Source organism: Myxine glutinosa, chromosome 13, assembly GCF_964187855.1.
Source record: "Myxine glutinosa chromosome 13, kmMyxGlut1.1, whole genome shotgun sequence".
Taxonomy (NCBI): domain Eukaryota; kingdom Metazoa; phylum Chordata; class Myxini; order Myxiniformes; family Myxinidae; genus Myxine; species Myxine glutinosa.
This window is the reverse complement of record NC_136273.1, coordinates 50,649,746-50,677,601: the sequence shown is the minus strand read 5'-3', so window position 1 is coordinate 50,677,601 and position 27,856 is coordinate 50,649,746. Positions and strand designations below refer to the sequence as shown.

The 27,856-nt window shown below is 43.9% G+C and overlaps 1 protein-coding gene across 5 annotated transcripts in view; it reads right to left on the bottom strand.

Annotated features, from left to right (window-relative positions):
- LOC137438938 (nuclear pore complex protein Nup153) overlaps nucleotides 1-27,856 on the bottom strand; it is a 111,648-nt gene that overhangs the window by 2,652 nt on the left and 81,140 nt on the right. For 4 of the 5 annotated variants that reach the window (XM_078767453.1, XM_078767450.1, XM_078767454.1 and 1 more), the window contains 4 exons: nucleotides 23,859-24,368; nucleotides 12,539-13,432; nucleotides 4,381-4,644; nucleotides 4,027-4,207 (listed from right to left, as the gene is read on the bottom strand). In XM_078767453.1, the coding sequence (XP_078623579.1) occupies nucleotides 4,027-4,207; nucleotides 4,381-4,644; nucleotides 12,539-13,432; nucleotides 23,859-24,368 (1,849 nt within the window). The remainder of the gene's footprint in view (nucleotides 1-4,026; nucleotides 4,208-4,380; nucleotides 4,645-12,538; nucleotides 13,433-23,858; nucleotides 24,369-27,856) is intronic. The other variant, XM_078767451.1, reaches the window with a different exon arrangement.

Sequence of the window (27,856 nt, the reverse complement as noted above, 5' to 3'; positions counted from 1 at the left end):
CACTATTTATTCTCACGGATGAATTAAAGCATATAATCAAAATCTGGATTAAAATTTGAGGATTGGATCCCATACACTTAAATAAGTATCAAAATTTGGAGTAAAATCTGAAAAATGTAAACATGCACGATTCTTATCCAAGTGCATTAATGGAAGCAGGACTGTTCTCCTGCTCTGTCGTATTAATTCACACTTCATATGATAGGATGTTTTTTCAAGTTGCAAAATGCTTCAACTTTATTCCCATTTGTCATAATCTCATTATTAGCCCGTCCCCGTGTGTGTGTGTGTGTGTGTGTGTGTGTGTGTGTGTGTGTGTGTGTGTGTGTGTGTGTGTGTGTGTGTGTGTGTGTGTGTGTGTGTGTGTCTCCAGGCCGTAAGGTTTTGTTTTTTTGTTTTTTTACCATTTCAGCTGTTGTCATCAGATTTTCAAGAAAGCTTCATTACGATAATATGGAGAATACAAATGCGATGTGCGAGTGAGTGCGATTATCAACAGGCAATGTGACCGATGACATCATCAATTTAAATCTCTCAACAATTTTTTTTTTAAAATACCAAGTCGAGGCTCGTGTATGAGCGAACACATACAACATATAACAAAGGGAGTGTAATGAAATTGTGTCTAAGTTGAACCCAGGTGTTTTGCCGACTCTGCCCACTGAGGGGCTCCTATAAGAATTCGGATGGACAGCGCTCCGATCATTCCTGTGACATTTATTCTGTGTGATGTAGTGCATACTCAGATGGTGCGTGTTACTCTTGGTTCTAAGCTTGCTTGTACTAATTGCAAATCCATTACTTACTTCTATGATTACTGAATACTGATATGTGGCTTGTTGGTTTCTTACAGGTATTGCTAGAGATTGATTCTGAATTAAACTCACTATTCGAGACAATGTTGTAAATCCGATTCTTACAACAGGGAGCGTGAGACAAGAGGGTGAGAGAGAGAGGGAAGCACAACAACAGTAGAGAACAGGGACATCAGGAGATCTGTAGAAAAGAGAGGGCCGAGGTGGGGTACACGGGATAAACAAGATGTAAACATGCACGATTCACGACAACAAGGACGTTCAGGAAAGAGAACGGAATTTGAAGGAGATAGATTTGGGGTGGATCAATGGGGGTAGAAAAGATCAAAGTTTTGGATGGGGGAAGATAAGAGACGATAGTGAACAGCTGTTTTGAAGACCTGGTTGGAGGAAAGGATTGAAGAGAATGTGGGAGATTGTTCCAGAGGCAAGAAAAAAGTGGTATGAAAGGGTGAAGGTGAGCAGAGCGTCTTGATTTTGGTAGTTTCACCAGAGAGGGTTTCTGGCAGATCTCGAATGTCCTGCAGGACTATTTGGGGGACAAAGCACAGACAGAACAGCGGTGCAAGGCCGGAGAGGAGCCGGTAGACCACAGAAAGACCGCCAACCTGCCTGCGGTGAGAGATTTAAAGGCCCTCAGAATCAGCTTCATCGTGGGAGATACCAATGATTCCAAAAGTCTTGGTTTCTGCAGCGTGAAGCAGAGCTAGGTGTGAGGCAGAAGAAGCACCAGCACAGAGGGGAGAGCAGTACTCCATTAAGCTGTGGATGAAAGCTTCGTATGTGGTGAGGACTTTGCACGACGGCGGATGCGCAGTCGGCGACTGGCTTTTGAAGCCAGCTTGGAAATGTGGTTTTTCCCAGGAAAGATCATGGCAGATAGTGAGACCCAAAAGCTAGAGTGACCGAACTCCTTTGAGAGGATTGTTGAGAAAGTAGATGGGAAGGCTGTCCAGACAAAGACAGTGAGAGTGTGACATTTGTCAGGATGGAAAGACATGTTCCACGTGTTTGACCAGTTTGTGATTTTATCCAAGTCTGCAGAGACTGAAGAGTCTCCTGCCTGCCGATCTGTGGGTTGAGATATGGAGCACCAGAGGGTAGAGTCATCAGCAAAAAGATAGAGGATTTTCCAGAGTTGGAGAGATCATTAAGGAAGACCAGAAAAAAAAAACACAGGACCCAGAACACTGCCTTGAGGAACTCCAGCCTGAACAGGAAGGGGAGATGAGAGAATTCCATTGAGAGCCACACGTTGACTACGACAGGAGAGGAAGTCTGTGAGCCATGCATGGAGATTTCCATGGATTGCATAAGAGGAGAGTTTGGTGAGCTGGGCCATGTGCCAGATGGTATCGAAGGTAAGAGATATGTCAAGGGAGACGGTCTGGCTTTAAGGACCTCCATCAATTGTTGAGACTGCAGAAGCAGCATGACCAGAGTCAAGTGACTCAACAATGATGATCAGAGATCAAGCCATTGGAGAAGAGGAAGGATTTAATGTCAGAAGCGATGATGGATTCCATGACCTTGCTAATGATTGGGAGCAGGCGGATTGGTCTGTCGTTGCAAGGATATGTTTTTGCACCTTTTTGTGCGAAGCGGTAATGTTGGCCGATTTCCAAGATGATGGTAGATTAACTTGAGCAAAAGAGAGGGTGAAGAGAACAGAGAGAGGGAGTGAAAGAGCGGAAGAACAGGATTTTAGGACCCGTGGGCTGATGCCGTCAGGTCCAGTTGCAGAATCAGAGTCGAGGGTTGACAGAAACTTTTGCACCTTGTCAGGAGGAAAGGACACAGAGTCCAGGAGCAGCTGGGTACGACTGGGTACAGAGAGGGATGGGTTTGGGACACAAGATTTAGAGGCAAACACAGTGTTGAGGCATTCAGCTTTTTCAAGTGCGGAGTCAGCCGTGTAGCCGTTTGAGGTGAGGGAGGGGATGGAGGGGGAACAAACACCAGAAACAGATTTGACCAGACGCCACCAGGATTTGGAAGAGGGAGACAGATAAGAGTTCGGTCTTGAGAACGGAGAGATATTGTTTCCTGGCTCTCCTGAGGGTGGACACAAACTTGTTTCGGGCTTTGTGAAAGGAAATGAGATTTCCTTCCGTTGGATTTGCGTTCCAGGAGAGGAAAGCAAGTTGTTTCTGGGCAACAGCCTCACCACAAGATTCCGTGTACCATGGACGGGAGGAAGGGTATGACAACTGAAGACGAGATGGGATAAATCTGTGCATGAGAGAGAGCAATTTACTTTGGAAGAATTCCCAGGATGAGTTGATGTCAGAGGCGGTAGAGATGTGAGACCAGTCCAGATGATTGAGGGCTGCTTGAAGACCGTGCTTGTTGGCCTGAGTGAAATGCCAGACTCGTCGACGCTGAGGAGGCTCTCTGAGAATGGTCAGAGAGATGTCCACTTTAACAATTGGATATTGATCGGATAAGGCAGTTATTTCTGGTATACCACTTCACAGATGACATCATCATTATCAACCTTTACTCCCCATAGGGAGTACTTTACTTGTGCCAAGTGCCAAGTTTTCATTGAGCGGTTCCAAATATGATGTCCAAAGTTTTTCAGTTTTTTTCCCCCCAACATGGCTGCCATACCAAGAAAACAAGCATTCTGAATATTGCGCTGCAATACAACATGTCCACTACCGGCAGTCTGTCGTCCGGAAAACTGTTCTTTGCGTGACGGACTGACAGACGGACAGATGGAGGGACGGAGTGCAAACCTATAGTCCCCTCTGGTGTACACCGGTAGGGGACTAATAATATCTGGAGTAGTTACTCGCATTAAGAATTGTGTCAATCACTAAAACGGTTGCAGAGAAAATGAATTTAAAAGTGAATAAACATGCAAAACGGTGGTGGAAGTATAATAACATATAATAATAATTTTGACAAAATCAAATGGGTACCAGCCAAAATAGCTTTGTCTCCTTATAATTGGGACTGTTGCATTACATCTGGAATTGATTTTTTTTAATGTCGGCACAGAAATGATCTTCAACACAGCCCCGACGATGAATAGAATCAGGGGCAAAAGAGTAGTTAGTGAGAATTTACTTTTCCCATTAGATCTAGCACCAGCATCATGAACAAGGTGGCACACAATTCTCATACATAAACAAAAAAAAGGAAACAAAACAAACAAAAATAAATTAATATACCCTGAAACCACTCATTTAATTACAACACACACCCGATGTTAAAGCTTGGAGTGGCACTGAACTGGTAAGAATGTGTGGGTTGGTTGCTTGGTGGAACCGCAGCTCCTCCGAAGGAAAAGCCCCTGGGAGCAGCTGGTGCTGTGCCAGCTGTGGCTGCCCCAAAGTTGAAGCTGGGAGCAGTGTTTAGGTTGAATTGAAAACCAGAACCTGCTCCTGTGATGGAAAAGAAGAGAAAACATGAGTGAGGCTGCTCTCTGAGCACAGTGTAATGATAAACTGAAGAAAGGGTGCAGGGAGGAAGAAGAGAATCTATAGCTAGAGTTCCAAGAAAGTAAAGAGTTTACAAAGAATAGCAGGATTTTTCTTAAGTGTAGAATATAACGAACCAGGTGCTGGATTAGCGCTCGTTCCAAACGCAGGCTGCTGGCTTGATGTCGCTGAGGGCCCAAACATAGATGGTAGCGCCGCCCCAAACGATGGTGCTTGATTGGCTGGAAAACTGAACGCAGGTTGTTGTGACGGCTGCCCCAAAGATCCGAAGGCAGGTGTCTGCGACGATACTTGACCAAATGTCGGAACACCAACTGAAGGCTGTTGGGTACCGAACGCTGGTGGTTGAACCATGGACTGGCTTGCACCAAAGCCCACACCTGCAGGGGATTTTAAAAAAATGCACACATGGACATTTTCAATCAATGCTTGGATGGCAAGAATTGCTAAAGATAACATGCCTGCTCCAATTTACCTACCATTGCAATCTCTCCATACTTAATGCATCATCACGATGTCAGGTCCTAATCAGTGAATTTTACGTTCAAGCCCAAAGGACATGCCATTTTGGAATTTCAGCAAAGTACCAGCTCAGGACTACTCCTTTCACAATGGAGCTTGAGTAACATTGGATAACTGGAAAGGCACTCGGTAGAGCGCATTCCTCCGCCAGGTTGAACAGTTTCCGTTTTGTATCCCACTGATGGGCCAGATCTGGATCTGGATGGACCTGCGCCAAAATCGAATCGGCTTCTTCTTGTCGCCTAACCAACTCATCCACCCATTTTTGTCATAATAATGTGTCCAGAACTTTGAGATATCGTGCTATATATCGGTTTTAGCCATATCACTCAATGGTGAAGAATCACTTTAAAAAAAAAATTTGGGATTCACATCTTCACCAAAATCTAATTATTCCGTCCTTGTCCAATACCCAAACACACCATCAAATTTCGTCTGAATCCGGACACAACTTTTTGAGATATCCTGTTCACAGACAGACAGACAAACAGACAGTGGTGAAAACAAAGGTGGGCATAGGTAATTAAGGATCTTCCATTCGTTCATTGATTTGTGGACTCGCATGTCAGAATAGTGGGTAAATGGGATTGGTTTTATTACTGCCTGTTATTTGTGATTGCTTACCTTTGTTCCCTCTGCATACCATTATTCTTCTTCTTCTTTTTTTAAACACGGTCTTGGATGATTTCTGGTTGTCCTGGTGGCTTCATTTAGTGGTTCATAATAAGTCTCATAAAGGGTTGATTTGTCACGGTCTCCGTGCCACATGGCCTTCAGGTTTGCTCGGCCTAATTATGTCAAGGTACATAGCGTCTATTGGCACGACACTTTCCCCATTTGCGGACCCAAACTTGTACGGTAAAGAGGCGTTGGACGAGAGGACCCGGCAATATATATTGTGACGTTTGTCAGCACTGGGAAGGAAAGTTGTGCACCTCCGGGAATGACAAAGCACATGCACATAGGTTTAAAGGTAGTTATTTATATCTTGGTACTGTATTCTGTGTTACAATAAAGGAAGACGCAACAAATTTCAAGAGATTCGGGGAGATTCACAAAGACATTTCGATTAGAAAGATCGGGAGAGATTGGAGCAAGATTGAGATCACAGTTTTCTTTGGGAAACAGATCACAGATTACGGATTCACTCCTTTGCTTGCTTGCTTTTATTCCCATCGTCTTCTTGACTTTCCTTTCCAACTTTCTCCTTATTTATTATTTACCTTCTCTATCTTCTTTGTTGAAATCTAATCAGTTCATCTTTGCATCATAATACATACTTGTACCAAATTTGGTCAAAATCACATCACTGGTTCACAAGTTATCACAGTAACAGGACTTTACCAAACATGACCTCTGACTTTTGGCCTCATGACCCCAAAATCTAATCAATTCATCTTTACATCATTATACAATACCTGTACCAAGTTTGACTTGGATCCCTTCAGCTGTTCTAACGCTATCAGGGACAGACGGATGAACCCATAAACATAATGCTTCCGGCGACTTCGTCGGTGGAAGCATCTTGCTACAATCCACCAAATGTCCGTCCGTTCGTCCGTTTGAAGGTACAGCAAAAATGGCTCAACCGATCACAACAATATTTTGGGTGGGTATTCCTGGGACCCCTGGGAGTATATACACCATATTGTTTTTCCAAGTTTTCCAATTTTTTCAAACACAATGGAATAATATTTACCAATATGAACAGTGATGTGTCTTTTGTTGAAATTCTACAAATACTGTTTCTTCTACGTACCAGGAGAGAGTAGATCGACTACTGACGAACTCTTCCTATATAAACGTGTGGCTCCGAAGTAACATGGCAGTGTGTGCAAAGCGACTGAGAAACAGGTGTAGCGGCCGCTTCCATTTTGCAAAATTCAATCTTTTTTCAAAATGGGCGCAATGTACTGTTTAGATTTTGATCATTTGCGTGTGATATGATTCAACAGATGTTTACATGAATCGTTTAAAATAAACAAAAGCCTTCAATTTCTGATATTTTGCCTTTTCATTTTGGCCTCCCAATTGAAGCCCCGTCCATAGGGCGGGTACCGTTGCTAGTAAAAACAAGCGTTACGCCTAGGTCCCCCGTCGGTGAAGTGATGTAAGTTGACAAAGTGGAAGACGCAGAAAACATGCAATGATATATTTCGCTCACAAGGTTCAGACATACATGGAGGCGGCCATCTTGGATTTTGACATGGCGACCCAATTTTCAATAGCGTTCTTCCTTATGCCGAGATACACCCACACACCAAATTAGAAGTTGGTACTTCGCTTATTTTTCAAGATATTCATCTCACAAGGTTCAGACATACATGGCGGTGGCCATCTTGGATTTTGACGTGGCGACCCAATTTTAAACAGCGTTCTTGCTTGTGCCTAGATACACCCACACACCAGATTAGAATTTGGTACTTCGCTTATTTTTCAAGATATTTCGCTCACAAGGTTCAGACATATATATGGTGGCGGCCATCTTGGATTTTGACGTGGCGACCCAATTTTCAATAGCGTTCTTCCTTATGCCGAGATACACCCACACACCAAATTAGAAGTTGGTACTTCGCTTATTTTTCAGGATATTCATCTCAAGGTTCAGACATACATGGCGGCGGCCATCTTGGATTTTGACGTGGCGACCCAATTTTAAACAGCGTTCTTCCTTGTGCCTAGATACACCCACACACCAGATTAGAAGTTGGTACTTCGCTTATTTTTCGAGATATTTCGCTCACAAGGTTCAGACATATATATGGTGGCGGCCATCTTGTATTTTGACGTGGCGACCCAATTTTCAATAGCGTTCTTCCTTATGCCGAGATACACCCACACACCAGATTAGAAGTTGGTACTTCGCTTATTTTTCAAGATATTTCGCTCACAAGGTTCAGACATATATATGGTGGCGGCCATCTTGGATTTTGACGTGGCGACCCAATTTTCAATAGCGTTCTTCCTTCTGCCGAGATACACCCACACACCAGATTAGAAGTTGGTACTTCGCTTATTTTTCAAGATATTCATCTCACAACGTTCAGACATACATGGCATCAGACATACATGGCGGCGGCCATCTTGGATTTTGACGTGGGTTGCACCCACACATCAAATTCGAATGCGGTCCTTCGCTTATGCACGCAAGCACGCACGCAAACACGCACGCACACACACACGGACGGACGGACGGACGGACGGACACACGGACAGAGGGGAAAACCATAGTCCCCCTTTCGCTCCGCTGTGCGACGGGGGACAAAAAAATGGTTGGTACTTCAACCAAAATGGTTGGTACGCCCGCACGCACGCACGGACGGACGGACGGACACACGGACGGAGGGGAAAACCATAGACCCCCTTTCGCTCCGCTGTGCGATGGGGGACAAAAAAATGGTACAATTGAAAAGCAAATAATCAATTTGCTTGGAACAAAATTTTATGTCAATTTGATCACAAATATGCCCGTTTTAAATGTCCATCATTCCAGAATTGAAGAAGTGGGAATGGGAGCTTAATGACAACCAGTGGCTATTAAGCTCCCATTTAAGCTCCCGGTGGCATGTTCTTTGTACCATTGGAACCAGGACAGCGCTTGCAATGGTAACATTTATTATTCGAAGACAGCAGGAACTCTTCTTAAGGACAATGGATGAGCACAAAATTGTATAGCAACTAGTAAAAAGCCCGTCAAAAATGACGGGTTGGAACAGTTTATTCGACAGTGCAGCCTCGTGAGCGTCAGTCTGAAGCTTCGGCCTAGTGTCAGATGTGCTTATATCTTATTTATTGGACATGATACGGAAGTAAATGAACACTCGTTTTACTCTGGCATGTTGCACATCACGTGCAGCGAATTTCAACTCCATCCACCTTGTATATATTATTTTTTTAAAGAAAAAAAACCCCGCTTCTGTACACCGCCCTTGAGGCTTGGTTTGCAAGCCACCATCTACACTTCCAATAGAAAAGACGTAATTATTCTTATGGAACATTTTTTCCAAGATTTTTTTATCCGCAAAAATAGACCGTAGTGAACACGCATTCGTATTGAAAGGTTGGCCTTTAAAACCTACCCTTATTAAGGAGGACAGACATCTGTACAAACACACAAACCGACTGTTTTATGAGGTAGATAGTGTTACGTTTGTGGCGGGTGTGGGAGTAGGGATACCTTAGTTCAGGTACAGTGTATAGATTAGTGTGATCCGACTGTCAAGAAGAAGAAGAAGAAGCAGAAGAGAAGAAGAAGAAAGGTCAATGCATCATAAGTATGGAAATTCGTGTAGACCGTGTGTCGTGGAAGAACGTATCTTTGTCCTCATCAGAGGGGTGGGGCTTGCTAATTAGCGAGGGATTATGGGTAATTAATCCCCTGTATGTAAGCCTGGCGTTGGCTTAGCGGCTAGGGTGCCAGCTTAGGATCCTAGGATCCTGGGTTCGAATCCCGGTCGATCGCTGAATTAACGCCAGGGGGGTTGACTCAGCCTGTCATCCTTCCGAGGTCGGCTAATTGAGTACCAGTTCACTGGTAATTCCCTGTTTGTCGTAAAAGGCGATAAACAGGGTTGGCGGCAGGAAGGGCATCCGGCCGTAAAACATTGCTTCAAAAAGAGGACCGAAAAACAACAACCACGGTGCCCGAAAAAGGCTAACCCGCGCTTGCGGGGAAAAATGGCCTCTAAAGGTGTTTTTTTTTTTAATCCCCTGTATGTAATTGCTTCTGTTATTAGTCCCCTATCGGTGCACACCGAAGTGGACTATAGGTTTGCACGCCGTCAGTCCGTCAGTCCGTCAGTCCGTCACGCAAAGAACAGTTTTCCGGACTTTTTTTCTAAACTCTTAATGCTAATGATTTCAAACTTGGTACATGGTTTCCTCATGATAAGTTACATATCAAGTTCGAACTTCACGACGTTTCGATCATTTTTGACAAAGTTATGGCACTTTGAACTTTGGGAATTCTGATAATTCTGATCCTTAACTCAGTGCCATTTTAAGTTTTAATTTCCTTTAAAAAAGATTTTCTCTGCAATAATAGGACTGATTGAGATCAAATTTTCACCGTAGGGGGGACTGGGTCTGCAGAATATTTTAATTGTAATTATGACGTCACAGGTCACGTGGTTCGGCCGCCATATTGTTTTCCGTGAAAACACGAAAACCCCTTTTTCTCTGCAACGGCTGAACAGATCGAGGCCAAACTTTGCAGGCAGAATCGCATACCCATGGCGAACCAAAAAAGTCAGCGAGCATAACGTCATGCGTCACATGGTTTCAGAGTTATGACGTTTTTAAGCATGAACCTTTAAAACCGAGCTCCTCCCTCATTTTTGATCCAATCGAGGGGAAACTTCACAGATCTGTTCAGCATGTCAGTCTACTAAAATGTCCTTTTGGAATTTGCGATAGGTCACGTGGTTTGGCAGATATCGTTAATTAAATGAAAATATTTTTTAAAAATGGATATCTCTTGAATCGCTAGTACCTCAGACCGATAATACGGTAATTATATAATTCACACAGTGCAATACGACATAATACGTGCACCTGGTGTTGGCTTAGCGGTTAGGGTGCCGGCTTGGGATCCTAGGATCCCGAGTTCGAATCCCGGTCGATCGTTGAATTAACGCCAGGGGGGTTGATCCTTCCAAGGTCGGTAAATTGAGAACCAGCTTGCTGGGATGAATGATCACGGTGTGTACCCCGATTTTAGAATAGGTACACCGTATCCCTGCACATTGTAAGAGGCGACCAAGGGTTGGCGTCAGGAAGGGCATCCGGCCATAAAAACATTGCCTCAAACAGGGAACCATGATTGTCATGGGGTCCGCAAGGCGAACCCCCGCTCCAGCGGGGAAAATGGCCTTAAAAACGATCATTCATTCATTCATTCACACAGTGCAATACGTGCAGGCCGCTCCACGGAGCGACCTTGCGGGCTTATCAATGAGGCGAGGCGTGACACACATGTGTCTCAGCATACCTCAGATCAAGTTTGAAAACCAGCATCAACCGTGCATAAATTTGCATATCCGATCATTTTTGACAAATTTATGGCACTTTGAACTTTGGTAGGGGACATGTATTGCACGCAATACTCAGAATGCTTGTTATTCCTCTGTTCCTTATGACACCGCACAAGACACCGAGCCAGAAATCGCGCATTTAAACACACCAATTAAAAACCTAATGGAAGCCAGGCATGAAGCATTGCCATGGATAACACCGACTTGGTGAGTGCATAGGACAGGCAGCTCCGTGGAGATACACCTAAAGAGCGGTGATTTGATTGGCAAAAAGGTCTGGTAAAGGTGGCACGCACCGATAGGGTCAGACACAGAGACGTGTTGAGATGACGCAGAGCCTGGACGTTAAAAGAACTCTCTGACCGACATTTTCTTCTCTTGTACCTTCTCGTTCTAGACACAATAGCGCTCGGACCGACATCTCGTTCTACTTCTCATGTGGGGGATTCACAGCGAGCATTGCTTCTCGTGTCGTTTCTCGTGTGGCCCTCTTTCTCGTGACAGGATCCCATTGCAAACGGCCGCTTGTTATTGGCACTTCTCGTTTGGGCATCGATAGCGAACGGAACATTTAGTCTCTCCCAGCATCGGCATGCTCTTGAATCGGGATTTTGTGGTGAACGGTCGCACTTTGCTCTCTTGCGCAAGGAGGGTTCATCGTGAATGGCCGTGTTCAGACATCTAGCTGGTGATCGTGCGGACAAGCACAGCTGGAGGAGCGAGCTGCAGGCCTGCTCGTTCGCGTCGCGCACGGAACCAGGCGTGAGCGAGACGCACAGCGAGGCCTGGCTTCCCGCCCACGCACCAATGAACGTGCGTTTCCTGGCAAAGCCTCGGATGATCCCCGACAAGATTTCGGAGACACTCAGAGAGAGCTCAGTGCACACAGACACATATTAATTTTTAAAGTTATTTTTGCCCCTTGTCCGTATACAAGTCTGTCGGAGGGCCCTCAATTTAGGAATTTAGTGTTATCGTGATGCGTTTCATTTGGTTACCGGCATTTCTTAATAAAGCCGGCATTTATTTGTACATTTTAAATCCTGTGTCGTTTGAGTTGATTTATTGCAGGGTCGAGAACATCGGGTGGAATCTGTGAAGGTAAGCGCTCCGGCCTCTCCACCACTTGCCCCCATGCGTATTCTCCGCTATATCTTTACTGAACGCCTCGGGGTTAAAGCCCGTTCGGAAATCCGTTTCCTTGGAATATTTTAATCACAAGGAACGCGACAATACTTCAAAGCAATATAACAATATAACAATAAACTAACCCTAACCCTAACCACAGCCACCATGACAGCAACACGGAGCCAGGCCCCAAGACAGCAACAGCAGCAACAACAACTACGTTATAAAATATTTTCTTTTCTTTTTCTGTGTTTCACTTCATTTTACATCCTCATTGAGATTCACAGATAGACATACAATATGTATGTGAAGTACAATATTGTGTCTTGATTAAACCCATCAGCGAAACAAATCGGCATGTATTGTGCTAAATAAAAAGAGAAGGTAAACCAACAAAATAATACTATTTGTGAGAGACAACCTGTAGATCGTATACAAACATTCCTCATTTTTCTCCTCTTTATCTACAACTGCAACCATTAAACCAAATACAACCGAATCACATTTGCTACATTTCTTTCTTTATTTTTTTGCCCAGGCACCTTGAAAACAATCAGTGATACAGAAATGGTATGACAAAGAAAATTCACACCTGAGTTCCCAGGAACCGGCGAAGCTGAGAAGGCAAATGGTGAAGACCTCTGTGGCATGTTCTTTGCACCAGCATCAGACACCCCTGCACCAAACACAAACGGAGTTGAAGCAGGTGGAGGAGCACTGCTTATAGGAGGGTCTACACTTCCCACATTTGCACCAAACAAAAAGGGAGCAGATGGTGCATTGGCAGGTGGGGCCTCGAGAGGCTTGATAGGAGCTACTGCAGCCCCAAAATTAAAAGCAGGTGTTGGATTTGCTGGGGCACTCGTGGGCACTGAGGTGGTGGGAAACGTTGTAGCCTTTGCAGATGTTCCAAAGACAAATGGTGAAGGCGTTATTCCAGTCAAGGTGGTGACTGCTGGTGCAGGTGCTTCCAGAGATTGGTTAAATGTGAATGGTGAGGCAGTTGAGTTGTTGGTAGCTGTCGAGACAGAAGCAGATGTCCCACTAGAAAGGCCTCCAAATATCAAAGGTGCAATAGTAGCTGTGTTTGACCCGATGAACGCTGCCTCAGTGGAGGTGGCTTGTTGTGCAGGCTTTCCAAACAAAAATGGCATGGCAAGGCTCGGGTTTGGTGCCTTCGGGCTTGGTTGGGCCGCCACTGCGAGTGTGGATATAAAGGGATTGGCCGACGCCAAACCCGAAGAAAAAGTAGTGGTTGATGATGTTGACAATGACTGGGAACATGACAAGGAAGATGACGGTAAAGTCGTTTGCTTTGACGAGTTCCCAAAAATGAGCGAAGGCGAAGGCTCGATGGTCTGTGACGTCGACAGGGTTGAGGGAAGAGAGGGAACCGAAGCTGCCGATTGTGTCATGACCGATGAAATGGTCACTGTGGTATTTGGTGCAGTCAAGAAGCCGAATGTTGTCGTGGGAGCTTTCAAATCTGTCACACACAAAAGTAAGTTTGACCATCAGAAATATTTACAAGTATCATCTTGGTATCGCGAACAGGTGGTGCAACTGTTTCAATACAACCTAGAGCCCTTTCAGCAACCTGTATGGGTAGATTGAAAATGTAACACCTCGCTAATAGCCAACAAATGGTTTGAAGGAAAGAAAAATTGTGTCAAGCCAGTGCACCTAATCAAATCTGTTCTTCGCTTTGTCTGCATCGTCTTATCAGCCGTGTCACCGGGTACATGTTGGGAGATGTGTGTGCGGCGTCAAACTGACAGATCATTTCGTGCCATGAACCTGTATATCCACGACGGTCTGGTCGTGAAGTACCCAATGTCATCCTCCTTCCTTCAGCCTGAGAGCAAGTGTTGCGCAAGTGTTGTAAATGAAAAACGTGTAAATTAAAACGAATTTCCCACTATAAGAGGCAGAAGTTAGGGTGAGTGCTGCCTCAATCCTTATCTTATTGTCCTATTTTTAGTATTGCAGTGATTTATTTTATTTAAATTATAATGTTTAAGATCCACCTGGCGTTCACTCTCCAGCAGTAGAAGGTCCTCATTTGAGAGCTTCTCCTGGTATGAGTCCAGCAATTCCTCGACATCACCCTCTTCCACCTCATCCAAGCCGACAGTCTGTCTTGGCCATTCCGACGGTGTTACGTCGTCATGCTTTCAACAAATCATTATTTTCGTTGAAACCCTTAAAGCCATGAACAAATTCAGGGCAAAGTTTCCCCCATACACCATTCACACAGGAGCGGATGACTTCCTTCCAACACTCCTCAACATTACAAAGAACATTCCTTATTGTAAAGGCATTCCAGAATTCCTTTATAGTAATCTGATCATTATCAGTTGATTTCATCTGCAAATCATTAAATCATCATCAGGTTTGCAAATGTTCTTCGAAGATAATACACCATGAATGTAGCAATCACCCATGGTCCTCATATCACCTGTACGATCACCTCTTTCATACATTCCTAAAACATCTATTTTGACTTCAATAGTGATGACATTCCTCTGTCTTTTCCCGCATTACCAACCTTGCTACTCCAGAGACTTTCCAGTCGTGATTGCAAGGGTTACGCTTATCACAGCGGCACAGTTCAAGCGCAAAATGGGAAACGTCACTACACGCATGACGCTAAGATGGAGGGTTTCCTGAAACTGAGATAGGGCAGGCAATCTAGACAGAATCCGGGTGTTATCGCGAACACGTTTTCATGTATTGTGTGAAAATTTATTCGCAGCGTTACTCATGCACTCGAGTCACGAAATTCCAAAAAAATATAAATGGCAGGCACAAACTACTCCAAAAATGCACAAACACAACATTCATCAAACGTGAGCTTACAGTACTGGAACTGGAATGTACGCCATTAACAGTGTGGTGGCGTCACACGCCAGGAAATGGTCGTATGTTTTTCAATTTAAATTGTATGTTTTTTAAAAGTAGCATTAACCCTTTGAGTACGGATGATGTCCAGTGCCGCAACCCACGAAAAAGTTTTGTGTACGGATGACGTTATTACACATCATCGACTATACCTATAAATAGATCGTCAGTACGTGGTTGCATTCCCGTACCAAAATGCCAAATTAATCCCGTACCGGGGGTATTTTTATCCCAAAAAAATCCCATACTAAAAAGGGTTAAATTCGATGCATATTCTTTATTCAAATGTATCGTATTGTGCACACTTAAAAAAAAAATCTTTCTTGATCATTATGGGCCCATTCTGAATGTGGGCCCTGGTGCCGAGGCGCCATTGTAGCTATTGTATACCAAGCTCTGGAGAGCAGGTAGGGTAGGTATTCACATCAAGCATTCCTCACTCCTGTTTGTCAACAATCGGAATTGCAGGAACGCGATGACATTTCGGGGTTACCGTGCATGACTCGACGGGTGAAAACGTGCAACCGAGATCGCTTGTACTTACATCGTTTTACATAATTTTGAAAGCACTAAACGTTCCCAGATATGTAGAGTATAGATCTATGGTGTATGTATGACAATTGGAATATCTTACTATAATTCACTAAATGTCGGTCTGTCTGTTCGAAGGTACCGCAAAAACGGCTCACCGATCACAAAGATATTTTGGGTGGGTAATCCTGGGATCTCCAGGAGTAAAATAGGCTATTTAGTTTTCCCAATTTCAGTTTTGGTCTCCAGCATTCTCAGGTTTGGACTCAGGCATAACATTCGCGTTCGCATAACGTTCATTGTGACGATGTATGTGTTCACGGTAGTGTTTGACGTGACGGTGTGAACGTAATTTCGTAATGTTTTTCGTTTCGTAATCCTTTAATGCACGTTTAATGTTTAATGAACGTTTAATGCCCTTCGATGTCTGGGGCCGCACGTGCGCTACACTGGACGGGCCAGCGTGTACCTTGCCCTTCACCGTCAGGCTCGGGTAAACCGCTGAGCCCCATCCGTGATGGGGACTGGGGCTTGAGACAGTGTCCTTCATTAAAAGTATAACAAGCGTTATGCCTAGGTCCCCCGTCGGTGAAGTGACGAGTTGACAAAGTGGACGACGCAAGGCGGCCATCTTGGATTTTGACGTGGCGACCTAATTTTCAATGGGGTTCTTCCATATTAGGGTTCTTCCATACACCAAATTAGAATTCGGTCCTTCGCTTACGCACGCATGCACGTCCGCATGCACGCACGCACGGACGGCCGGACAGACGCACACACGGACGGAGGGGAAAACCATCGTCCCCCTTTCGCTCCGCGGTGCGACGGGGGACAATAAACGCTGTCTCCATCGATCTTGCCAAGGCCGTAACAGCCGTAACGTTTAATCGCTACATGAGAGAATTCCACATAGCTATCTGGGTGGTGAATACACCAACAGATCGCTGTCTCCATCGATCTTGCCAAGGCCGTAACAGCTATCGACTCAAAATCCTTTTAACTGTTGATTTGGTACAGTTACACATATCGGGAATTTGGTACACGTATCGGGAGTACATACGACATAGCGATTGTGAACACTATTATCGATCACGATTCACGATCATCACGATCATCACGATCATAGTGTATCGATCACGATTTGAAACACGATGGAATAATATTTACCGATATGAACAGTGATGTGGCTTTTATTGAAATTCTAAAGATGCTGTTTAGATTTTGATGATTTGCGTGTGATATGATTCAACGGATGTTTATATGAATCGTTTAAAATAAAAAGAACCTTCAATTTCTGATATTTTTCCTTTTCATTTGGGCTTCTCAATTGGAGCCCCGCCCATAGGGCGGGAACCGTTGCTAGTAATTTAAATTCAGCATTTCTTTTTTTAAGACCTTGATCTTTTCTTGATCTTTTTTAAAAACCTTGATCTTTTCTACCCCCGGTAATTCACCCCAGAGTCCTTGCAGTGTTCATATGTTTTATTCCTCTCCCACCTCCCCCCAAGTCCTCCCGATGTCCCTGCTCTCAAATGTTGTGTTTGTGTCCTTCCCCCTCTCTTCCCATCTTGTCTGCCGCTCCCCTTGTTTTTTGTGTTTTGTGTGTCGGTTTGTCTTTTTGTGTAATTAATGTTAGCTCTTTCACGAGCCTCGATCTTGTATACAAAAAAAAAAGAAAAAAGAAAAAAAAAAGACCTTCATTCTTTCATTCCTCTTTTCTCCTACTAGGCTATGAGCCAGACCCTCAAATTTTCGACATTATGCTCAATCAGAGGGAGGATGGCTAACAGTTATTTTTGGCAAGGCCAGGGACCCTAGTGCTGAAAAAAATGTGATAGCAGTGTGAAACTCTTAGCCGTATCTGTGTTATCACATTTGTCAGACCACCCCAATAACGCTTTCGGTAATTTTTCCGCCTAAGATTTAGGGGGTAGGGTTCGTTTTGGGGCTTTCAAATAATATCTCCTATATGTATCAGTTAGTGTTGTATACCAGGTGAAAGGTAATTGAATTATCTTTCACATGATGTATAGAAAGTGCCTGTGTGATATATAGTAACCTCTTTATGATCATTAAAACATAATTATTTCCGCCAACCCTCAAAAACTTATCACAAAATCCCCAATGAAAACAAAATTAGGCAAAAATTCAGTTTGGCGGATATTAAATGAATTTTTTAATTTGAGAAACACACAGTATGATTAAAGTCAAATTTGGGCCTTAAATCTCATACACCTTGATAAAGATGAGAAAATCCAATATACAGTAGTCGCTGTAACCATGACCTAAAATCCATAAATGTATATCTTTCCGCTCTTATGATATATTGATTTATATTTTACGATTTTTGACCGACAGCATGTATATAGTTTGTATACCATTATTGGTCTAAAAATAGTATATATAATATTGGGATGTCAGCCATATATAGGCCACAAAGTACTGAAATTGGTGTCAGAAATGTCTAATTCTAAAAATATGAAGGCATTATGACCGAACTGTATGTGGTGTTCTTGAATATACCACAGACGTATGATGCATGTGATGATTAACCTACTCCATGTATATGTATGTATCCTGATGTACCCTAACTTGGCGAGATAATTTACATCATATTCATGCAAACGTTTTTAGTCTTGTAGTGTTGTATGGTTCTCTTATATTACCAGCTATACATAAAGTAAACCAAAGGAAAACAATGTACTTTCTATTTAAGCAACATATATTTATAGACATCATACCATAAAGTACACGAGTTATCAATTCAGCGTACACCATATTTGTTACACATATGTACATGATCTTTCTCCATACAGTTCTACAATTCAGAAGTTATCCTCGTCATCGTCGTCGTCTTCTTCATCGTCTTCTGCCGAACTGTCATCACTCTCAGCATACACTCTCTGGTTGTCACATGTGGTGAGTTTGCACATGTCTGTGCACTTCAAACCACTGGCCATGCAGACACACATGGGTAGTGTGCATCTTTTCGAACAGGTGCATGCCAGTAAATCCAGAACCGCCTGTGGTGCGGGCTGTCCTTGCATCCAGTCGACTGCCAGCTGCACGCGACCATCCTGGGTATCCCAGTGCCATCCTTTCCCGATTGGACTCGGTACTGCTGGATCCATCTTGAGACTCCTCTTCCAAATAGCGGCTTGATAGTTGGCTCGCTGTGCACGTTTGGTTAAGCAGTCTTTGCACGGAGGTAGCTGGTGACTGTCGATCTCTCCCCTCTTGGCACAGAACAGGTGATATCTCAAGTCATTCACCTTCACTGTCCCCGACTTCGGTGCGTACATGAGACAAGTGAAGTTCTCCAATTTATCCATCAGTTCCTCACTGACGTCCCAGTCCTCTCCCAGCTGTGTACATGCATCCTGCACATCTTTGTTGGTTCTGATGAGTTTTAGTGCAGTCAGTTTTCCTCGTCCAGCGAACGTGCTGACTGTGTCGCATCCGGTATAGGCATGCATTCCAATTAGGGCCTGACATACATTTGTGCCGACTGACTTTCCTATTTCCCCTATGTCTAGGATTTTAGCCCTTGCTTTGGTGCCACATTTCTGAAACAACTTGGCATGAATCTTGGTATGAAATGCCAAGCCAATGACAAGTACGTCAGTGTCATCTGAGCTAATAAGCACAGACTGGTATCCATGTGCGGCAGCATGGGCAGCATGCAAGAACAGACGACCATCTGCTTCCTCGTGTGTACTTTCCAGGGCCACTACTTCTTGGCTAGCATCAGATGTGATCTGATAACACTTGTCATCGCATGTTACAAAGAGAACCTTTCCCTGTAGGCGTCTGATGTACTCTGGTTTTTTCCACTCTTCGACCAGGAACATGATAAGACTTGACTTGTTCCCAACATAGCTGAGAAACTTGCGCCATTGCCTTACAATTTGAGATGCCGTGATGTTTTTCAGCTCAAGTCCAAGTTCTTCCCCCCTGGTTAACCGTTCGCTGTTTTTGATGGAAGTCTCCTTGTAGGTGTCAAAGACGACATCGATCCTCTGGCTACTGCATCCATCCTTCAGGGCCATGGATAGGACAATCATGGCCACTTCGGCAAATGTAGTTTGATCACCTGCCACCTTCTGTATAAGCAGCATCCCGTCAATAATTGTTGCCGAATTGTCGGGTATCCTTTCAGCCGGGGTCACAGTCCTTTGCAAGGCCGTGGCTAGGGCAGCTTTGTTGGTTTTCCATAGAAGGCCTTCGGGTGTCGCCAGGGCCCATGGCAAGGGACCTAGAGGATGAGATAGCACCTCTGCCATGTGAAGATCTCGGCCCTATGCCATCACAATAATTCTACCAAATAGAGCTCTGTCTGCTTGAAGAATTACTGCCCTGCCATTGCTTCTGCATTCCTTCTTCTTAGTGAGGTTGCTGAAAGTCTTCAGCTTGTTCAGTTGCAAAGGGTCATGGAATTTCTTGATTGGTGGGTTGCTCTCAAGTCGCTCAATCTTGAAGTTTGTGTAGCACTTGTGTCTGACTTCCCATGCTTTCTCCAGATCCTTGGCAATATTTGGAGGGGCTGCGTGTGCGGTGGAAATACTGATGAGAGGGCTGGCCATAGTGAATGGGTTCACCCAACTCTGGATCAGAGTTATCAGTGATGATACAGCGTCCTCATCTTTCTTGATCCGTGTTTGCTGCAGATCTGCGTGTTGTACGTGTGTGTTGCTCACATTCACCATTTCCCTCATCTGGCGGAGAAACGCACTCCTGTGTTCGGATGTGACATAGTAGCGCTTCACTGCTCCAGATTTCAAGTTGAACCTGGTAGTGCCACCTGGTGTCTGTGTGTCTTTGTTGACAGTGACCTCAGTAGTTTGGTCAACTGGAATGCGTCCAAACGGATTGCTTTTTGACATTTGAACTGAGAAGTACCCATCCGAGAATGCTTGGAAGATGCCAGGGTGCTGCGTTGGAAGGTTTGTCATTTGTGCGTAGTATGCTGATAAATACCGTACATGAGTGAGCCTTCTGCGACGATTCCTGTTTCGATGCAAAAGTCTCTAAGACCAGCATCTTGGAAACGAGCACCAAGAATCGACATCACATTGCAGATTGTGTGGAACGTGCCGAGGCGAAGTACGATGTTAGCATATGTGTCTGTGTGTTTCCAGACGATCTCGGCAGCCTTAGCATACAGGGCCTGATCCATGACGACGACGATGTCCTGCAAGTGTAGGATCTGTCGGACGCTTTCAGACTGCTTCAAGATTTCTGCGACTGTGGACATCTCTGTAGCTGGTGCATTTATTGTAGGCATATATCTAACAATATCCTGAGAGACGCTGATAGATGCCCTGACGGTGATGTTGAATCCTGTCCAACTTGGTGTTTTTTGTGTTACTGGGTCCACCTGATGGGCAATGACCCAAAGAAGATTCTTGATTTGAGCAACTTCCATAGCCATCTTGTTTTCCGCTGCAGCTGTTGATAATGTTTGTAGTGGATGAGGTCCAACACGTTCACCTGCAATGTAGACAGGCAGTGTTTCTTCTGTTATGCAGACTGTTCTTTGCTTGAGCTTCTCGATCTTCGGAAGTGGCTCCTTTGGAAGGTGTGGTCCATACATTTTGGCCTGCACTGCAATGCCATTGACTCGATGTGTTGTTCCTTTCCCGGTCAGCGTCTCTTCCAGTCTATCAATGTTATCCCATGCCAAGTTTGTGAATACATACGGCTGGATGCTGCTTGCTAGGACTGTTTGCTCATTTAAGTTTGCTGCAAGTTTTTGAAGACATAGTGCAGTGTCATTTTCCTCCAGTGTAGGTAGGATATTGCATGTCCAAGATGGTTCAATGTGCGAATTAGTTCTATGTTCCCTGTGAGAGTCTTAACTGCATATGGGAGCAACATGTGTTTCGGAGGCTTTTGTTGTCCACAGCTCACTACATAGATAATGTCCTGGCTGAAAGATTGCATCAGCATGATGACCCTGTTTGATGGAAGCTCGTTTTCCGGATCTCCAGTCAAGAGGCCAAGCATAAAGCGCTGGAGATAGACGGGAACGACGAAAGAGTCATTGTCGACGTCGGCTGGATGATAGGGCCATGGAGTTGGTTTGTTATCCTTCCTTATCATCGATCTGATGTGTGTCGATGTCTGATCAATGACTTTGGACATGTTTGATGATTTCCCTTTCCAAATGCTCAGTTGTTGTTTAAGTGTTTGTATTTCTTTGACAGCATCTTGTAGTGTTACATTATCAGGTACGACAATCAGTTTTCCACTGTTGTCTTGAAAGATGTGAACGCTATTTCCAAGATCAGTTTCCAGTTTCCGTGCGAGGTTTTTTCTTGTAGCAGTTCTTATCCCATGCAACCCTCTTGATGTCATTATCGATTGTAGGTGCTCTACCAGCGTTGTCATCCTAACAATTTCCTTATTCGGGATTATATGGTTCCGGATGTATACTAGCAACTCATTGTATGCTTCTTCTTCAGTGTAGTCAGATTCGTTTGTGGCGGCCGTGTTTCTGTCATGTGCATCTTTAGTGCTTGGTCTCGTGTAACTTCTGTAGCAAGAGAAATGGTATCGTGCTTCAGCTGCCACAATGTCTCTACTTGTGGCAGCCATGATTTTTGTGTCACATTTACGCACGGCGCTGTTTCGCAGTGTTTCATCTGCTCTCAGATCAACAGCCTTGCTCAACTTTTCACGGGATGACGTTCCCTTGCACCACTTGGTCTTTCCACAGAATATACAATCCGGTTCATAGATGCGTGATTCCGAAGATGCCCTTCTGGCTTGTCTCTTGCTCGCTGAACATGTTGCAGCAGCATCGTCGGTTAAATTGGATTCAGCTTTTCGTTTCAGTGCTTCCAAATCTCGCTTCATGGTGAACATGCTCCTGCACTGCCTGTGGTAGAATACTCGGGTAATCTCCTTCTCTGGCAGCGACTGAGCAAGGTCGAGAATGGGTGCATGGTTCCGTATTTTGGCCGCATCCAGCAATGTAGTCCACGAATCAAATGTTTGAGGGCTTATGAGCGGATCTTCTGGTTTGACATCTAACGATAGCTTATGAATGATACAAACGTCCTTGGGAACTTTCTGAGTGATCGCAATCTCCATTGCAAGTATTTGTTCAATTGTCTATCTGCGGTACACTCTGTTTCACCACCACCAATATCACCACCACCGTCTCACCTGGAAAGACACATAATATCGAATGAGACCACCACCACCACCACCACTACTACAAATTAGCATCAGTTGCTATAGTTGCTTAAAAATGTATTCTGCACCAACAAATCTACAAAGAGAAATACATTAGATGTCGTGCACCGCTGTCATGGTTGCAAATCACCTAAAATATAATGAAAATATTGACATTGATGACAACATTCGTATTAGCATGTCTACACATATTGCATTGAATTTCATAGCACATCATGATCATATGTGTGAGGATATTGACTCTAATTATACTGTATGTGTGTCTCAAATCGAAACATACCTTTTACATACCTTTTGATTTTTGCCTATTTTTGTTCCTAAAATTGGGGATTTTGTGATGAAGTTTTGAGAGTTGGTGGAAATAATTATGTTTTAATAATCATTATAAAGAGGTTACTATAGATCACACAGGCACTTTCTATACATCATTTGAAAGGTAATTCAATAACCTTTTACCTGATATACCACACTAGCTGATATATACACGTGATATTATTTGAGAGCCAAAAAACTAACCCCACCCCCTAAATCTTAAGCGGGAAAAATGACCCGAAAAGCGATAAATGGGTGATCTGACAAATGTGATGATAACGCAGATACGGCTAAGAGTTTCACACTGCTATCACATTTTTTTCAGCACTAGGGACCTTGGCCTTGCCAAAAATAACTGTTAGCCATCCTCCCTCTGATTGAGCATGGTCGACCCCTCGGCTCATAGCCTATACCTCTGGAACAATCTCCCACACTCTCTTCAATCCCACTCCTCCCTCCATATCTTCAAAACAGCTGTTCACCACCATCCAAAACCTTGATCTTTTCTACCGACGTTAATCCACCCCAAGTCCACCTCCATCAAATTCAGTTTTCTTTCCTGAACTCCCTGGTGTCCATCTTGTTTATCCTGTGTACCCCACCCCAGCCCTCTCCCTTCCACAGATCTCCCGATGTCCCTGTTCTCTAGTTATTGTGCTTCCCTGTCTCTACCCCTCTAGTCTCCCACTCCATTTATTATATGTTCTGTGTGTTAGCTCAACTACGAGCCTCAAGTAAGTATGCAAAAAAATGTTTTTTATACGTTTGTGTATGAACCGCACCCCTAACTTTTAACGTTTTTGCCGATAAAAAGTGCAGTTAATACACCAGAAAATATGGTAGATATATTGACTGCATGGGGCTGACCAGGCAGTGCCAGATCTTTGGAAAAGGCAAGAGATGATACCCAGCTCACCCACAGTCAGCAAAGTATGGCAGAAATGTCAAAGAAAATAATCTTTACTCACGTGAACTTGCTTCTGTTGTGCCAAATGTGAAGTCTTCAGGCAAACCAAAAGCTGGTTGAGCTTGAGTAGCTCCGAGGCTTTTCGCAACAGATGGAGAGGCATTGCTCTGAGACGAACCAAACCCGCTATAAACCGGTTGGATGGGGTTCACTGCTGCAATGGATGTGGGTTCTGCAACATCCGTGCTTTTCCCAATCTTTTCAAATCCAGTTTTTACAGACCCACCATCATTCGCTGGCTTAGTGAGAGATCCCAGCGCCGTGCCAATATGCACCTCATTCGCTTTCCCATCGGTTGTAATGACCAAGTTGCTGGTCTGCTCACCAAACTGGAATGGTGAGCTGAAGGTGGGTGTGTCAGTCTGTGTCTCTGGATGCAAACCAAATTTGAAATCGCCAGACTTGCTGGATTTGAAGGTAGCCACGTCGATGGTTGGTGGAGCCGCATCGCTCAAAATGCCAAATTTGAATTGTGATGGAGACGGTTCAGGTTTCAAACGAACTTGTTGAACTGCAAAACAAAGAGTAAAGTAACAGGTTGCATTATACAAGCTCTCAGTAACCCAAGAAATGCCACCAAAAAGGAACATCTATTAAAATCATTAACTTTGTCCTTTTTAAAATGTTCTATTTATTAGGAAAGAAAATACAGTAGACACTCATTAAAACCAATAAATTAATGATCTTTGACATGATTGTAAGGTGTTTTTATTTCCAAGTATTCATTGTTGGCTCTTATCTGCCAAAATTTGTCTAAAATAATAAAATAATATCAATATATAGCATTGAAACGACAACATTTATCAATTATCATGTGATATTTACAGAAGCGTGGTGAACGAGCAATGCTCACAGAAATTTTAGATAGAAAAAGGAGAGAGGAAGAAATCTGATGTAAAGTCCTCAAACATGTTTTAAACTAAATGTGATGTATTTATCGATATGAAAGTTTATTAACTTTACAAAGTCTACAAGAAAGAACTGCATGGGGGGAGGCCAAATCCATCGTCACGTTAAGGCCACGCCGTGCTATTCGGCATCACACCCTGCACTTGCGTCATTAAAAATCTTTGTTGTAATCTTTGTTTCGCTCTCGAGGCGTGCAGTCTATCTTTGTGATCCTTAACCATCATGCCTCCCTTATAAGCGAATTTTAAGTGACAATAATGTATCTGTGGCAAATAGGCAGCATAAAAGTGTTACCTTGGAGGTTATTCATCGAATGGATACTTGAGAACATGCTGGTGATGTTTTTTTTTTTTGTTTGTTTTTTTTGTATACAAGATCGAGGCTCTTGAAAGAGCGAACATTAATCACACAGAAAAGACAAACAGACACACAAAACAAATAACATAGGGAGCGGTAGACAAGATGGGGAGAGAGGGGGAAGGACACAAACACAACATTTGAGAGCAGGGACCGAGAGACATGGAGACATCGAGAGAACTGTGGGAGGGAGAGGGCTTTGGGGGGAAGGCATGGGAAGGGGGGGGGGGGGGGTGGGAGAGGTATAAAACATATGGACACTGCCAAGACTTCTAGGAAAGAAGTTGGAATTTCAAACAAGATGGATCTGGGGTGAATTAGTGGGGGTAGAAAAGATCAAGGTTTTGGATGGGGGAAGATAAGAGATGGTGGTGAACAGCTGTTTTGAACCAGTGTGGCTGGCTTGTTGAGTTTGGCCAGTGTTGCTGGCTTGTTGAGTTTGCCTCCGACTACAGTGTGTTCCATATATAACAAGTACAAAAAGTTTTAATTAAAACAAAAGCCGCGTCGATGTTACACAATGCCTAGATGCAGCTGTGCCTATAACGTCGATGTTATAGGCACAGGACATTCCTATTGATTCGATTACTTGATGTTATTTTTGTGCAAAGTGAAAATATATCTCGGCAATTTCCCGTGTGTGGCGACACGTGAACGAAGCTATGCTCCTCTCTCCACATTATTGTGACGACGTATAAATTAAATATTTCATCGTGACGATTGTCATCAAATGGACGAATTTTTAATATATCTCAGCATTTTCCCATCTGTTATTTCGGGCGGTGTATGACTGACCATGCCGCGATTTAAACAAAATATATATATATCTCGGCATTTTCCCGTCTCTTATTTCGGGCGGTGTATGACTGACCATGCCGCGATTTAAAAAAAAAAAATCTCAATGGACTTGAAGTTACAGGCCTTTGAGAATTCATTTCGTTCTATAAAGGGCAACTTTCATCGGATTTTCTTCCCGTTTTTTTTCAACCGAGTCTAAAACTATGTTAGCGACTGTGAAAAATGAAATGATATATCGAATTTGATTTGAAATAAAATTGTGTGAGAGAGGAAGACACCACGGGCCTACAAAACAGGCCTCAAAGCTATGCGAGTTAATAAAATGGTGGATATTCGTTTATATGAAGGCTCTCCCAGAATGGGTCGAGCTATGGTTCCCAGAATGGGTGGAGCTTTAAGGTTTTGTCTTCTCTGCAAGAACAAGAAGAAGAAGAACAAGAAGAACAACAACAACAACAGCAGAGGGCACTCTATGACCAGCGTCTGCGACGTGGCTAAAAATACTGGCATCATTTGAGAAAGTGCAAAATGTGCAATGCTGTTATCATCAAAGCAGATAACCAAACTACAAAACAAGGTATGTGCGGATATGGAACATTTGCTAGCCATGTGGATAGATGATCTGAACAAGTCCAACATGCCAGTTGGACGGCTCATTACAATGGAGAAGGCAAAGAGTCTCTTCAGTCAATAACATCAAGGAGAAGGAAGTTCGTTGCAAGTCAGGGCTGGTTCAACTGCTTCCGGAAGAGGTACAATCTCTGTTGCATCTGCCTTTCCAGTAAAACCGATGGTGCTGACAATAATGCTGCCGAATCATTCCTGGAAAGGCTTAAAGTCATTGAAGGCAGGTACTCTCAAACAAGTTTTCAACATGGACGAAACGGGCCTGTTCTAGAAGTGAATGTCATCTGGTACCTTCATCTTCCGTAACGAGAAGGCAGCTGCTAGTTTCAAGATCTCCAAGGATCATTTGTCCCTTCTGCTGGGTGGAAACAGAGGGGATTGCAAGCTGAAGCCCTTGCTTGCACATCATAGTGATAAGCTGAGGCCATTGAATGGGATCGTGAAGTCCAGTCTACCTGTCATAGATGGGAAGAGTTACCACAAGGCCTGGATTACGCAACATATTTTTAATGAGTGGGCTTGTGGATTAAGCAACGCCAGCCTTCAAACAGCATTGCCAGCGGGAAAATATGGACTTCAAGACACCTCTCCTGGTAATGAAACAACACTCTACCTGGATTACACAACCCTTTGTCCAAACATGTGTGTTGAGTTCTCGTCACCAAACACGTCATTGATTGAGCCGATGGACCTGGAGACTATCAAGGCATTAAAGATATTATACCAGGAGGACGATGTTGAATCTTGCCCAGAAGATGGCAGGTGAACAGTACACCCTGAAAGAGTTCTAGAAGAGCTTCAAAAATATGAACATAGTGGATACCATTGGGAGTCATTGGGAGATACTCACTACACGGTGTATTAACAGTATGGAGGAAGATCTTCCCGATGCCGTTAATGACCACCGGCTTTGATGTAATAGCTGTGCAGAGGGATATCGTAAATCTGGCAAGGGATGTCTGATTCAATAAGGTTGATGAGGACAATGTTGCAGAGATGCTGGCATCGCACACTGAAAAGCTCACTGACGAGGAGTTAGATGAGCAGCGGGCCACAGGAGACAACGATAATAATGATGCTAGGCTAGACAGCAGCTAGGCAGCTGCTGCGAAGGACAGGGAACTCACCATCAAAGACTTTGTTGCAGCCTCGACCACACCAAAGTGGCATGCAACATCTTCAAGAAGAGTGGTTTGCTAAGGGACAGGTCGGCAAAGGCAGCAAAGATAGTGCAGGACAGAATCTTTTGCTACAAATAAATGTATCGTGTCACGACACAGGCAATGACAGAGCACTCCTGGCGCCTTT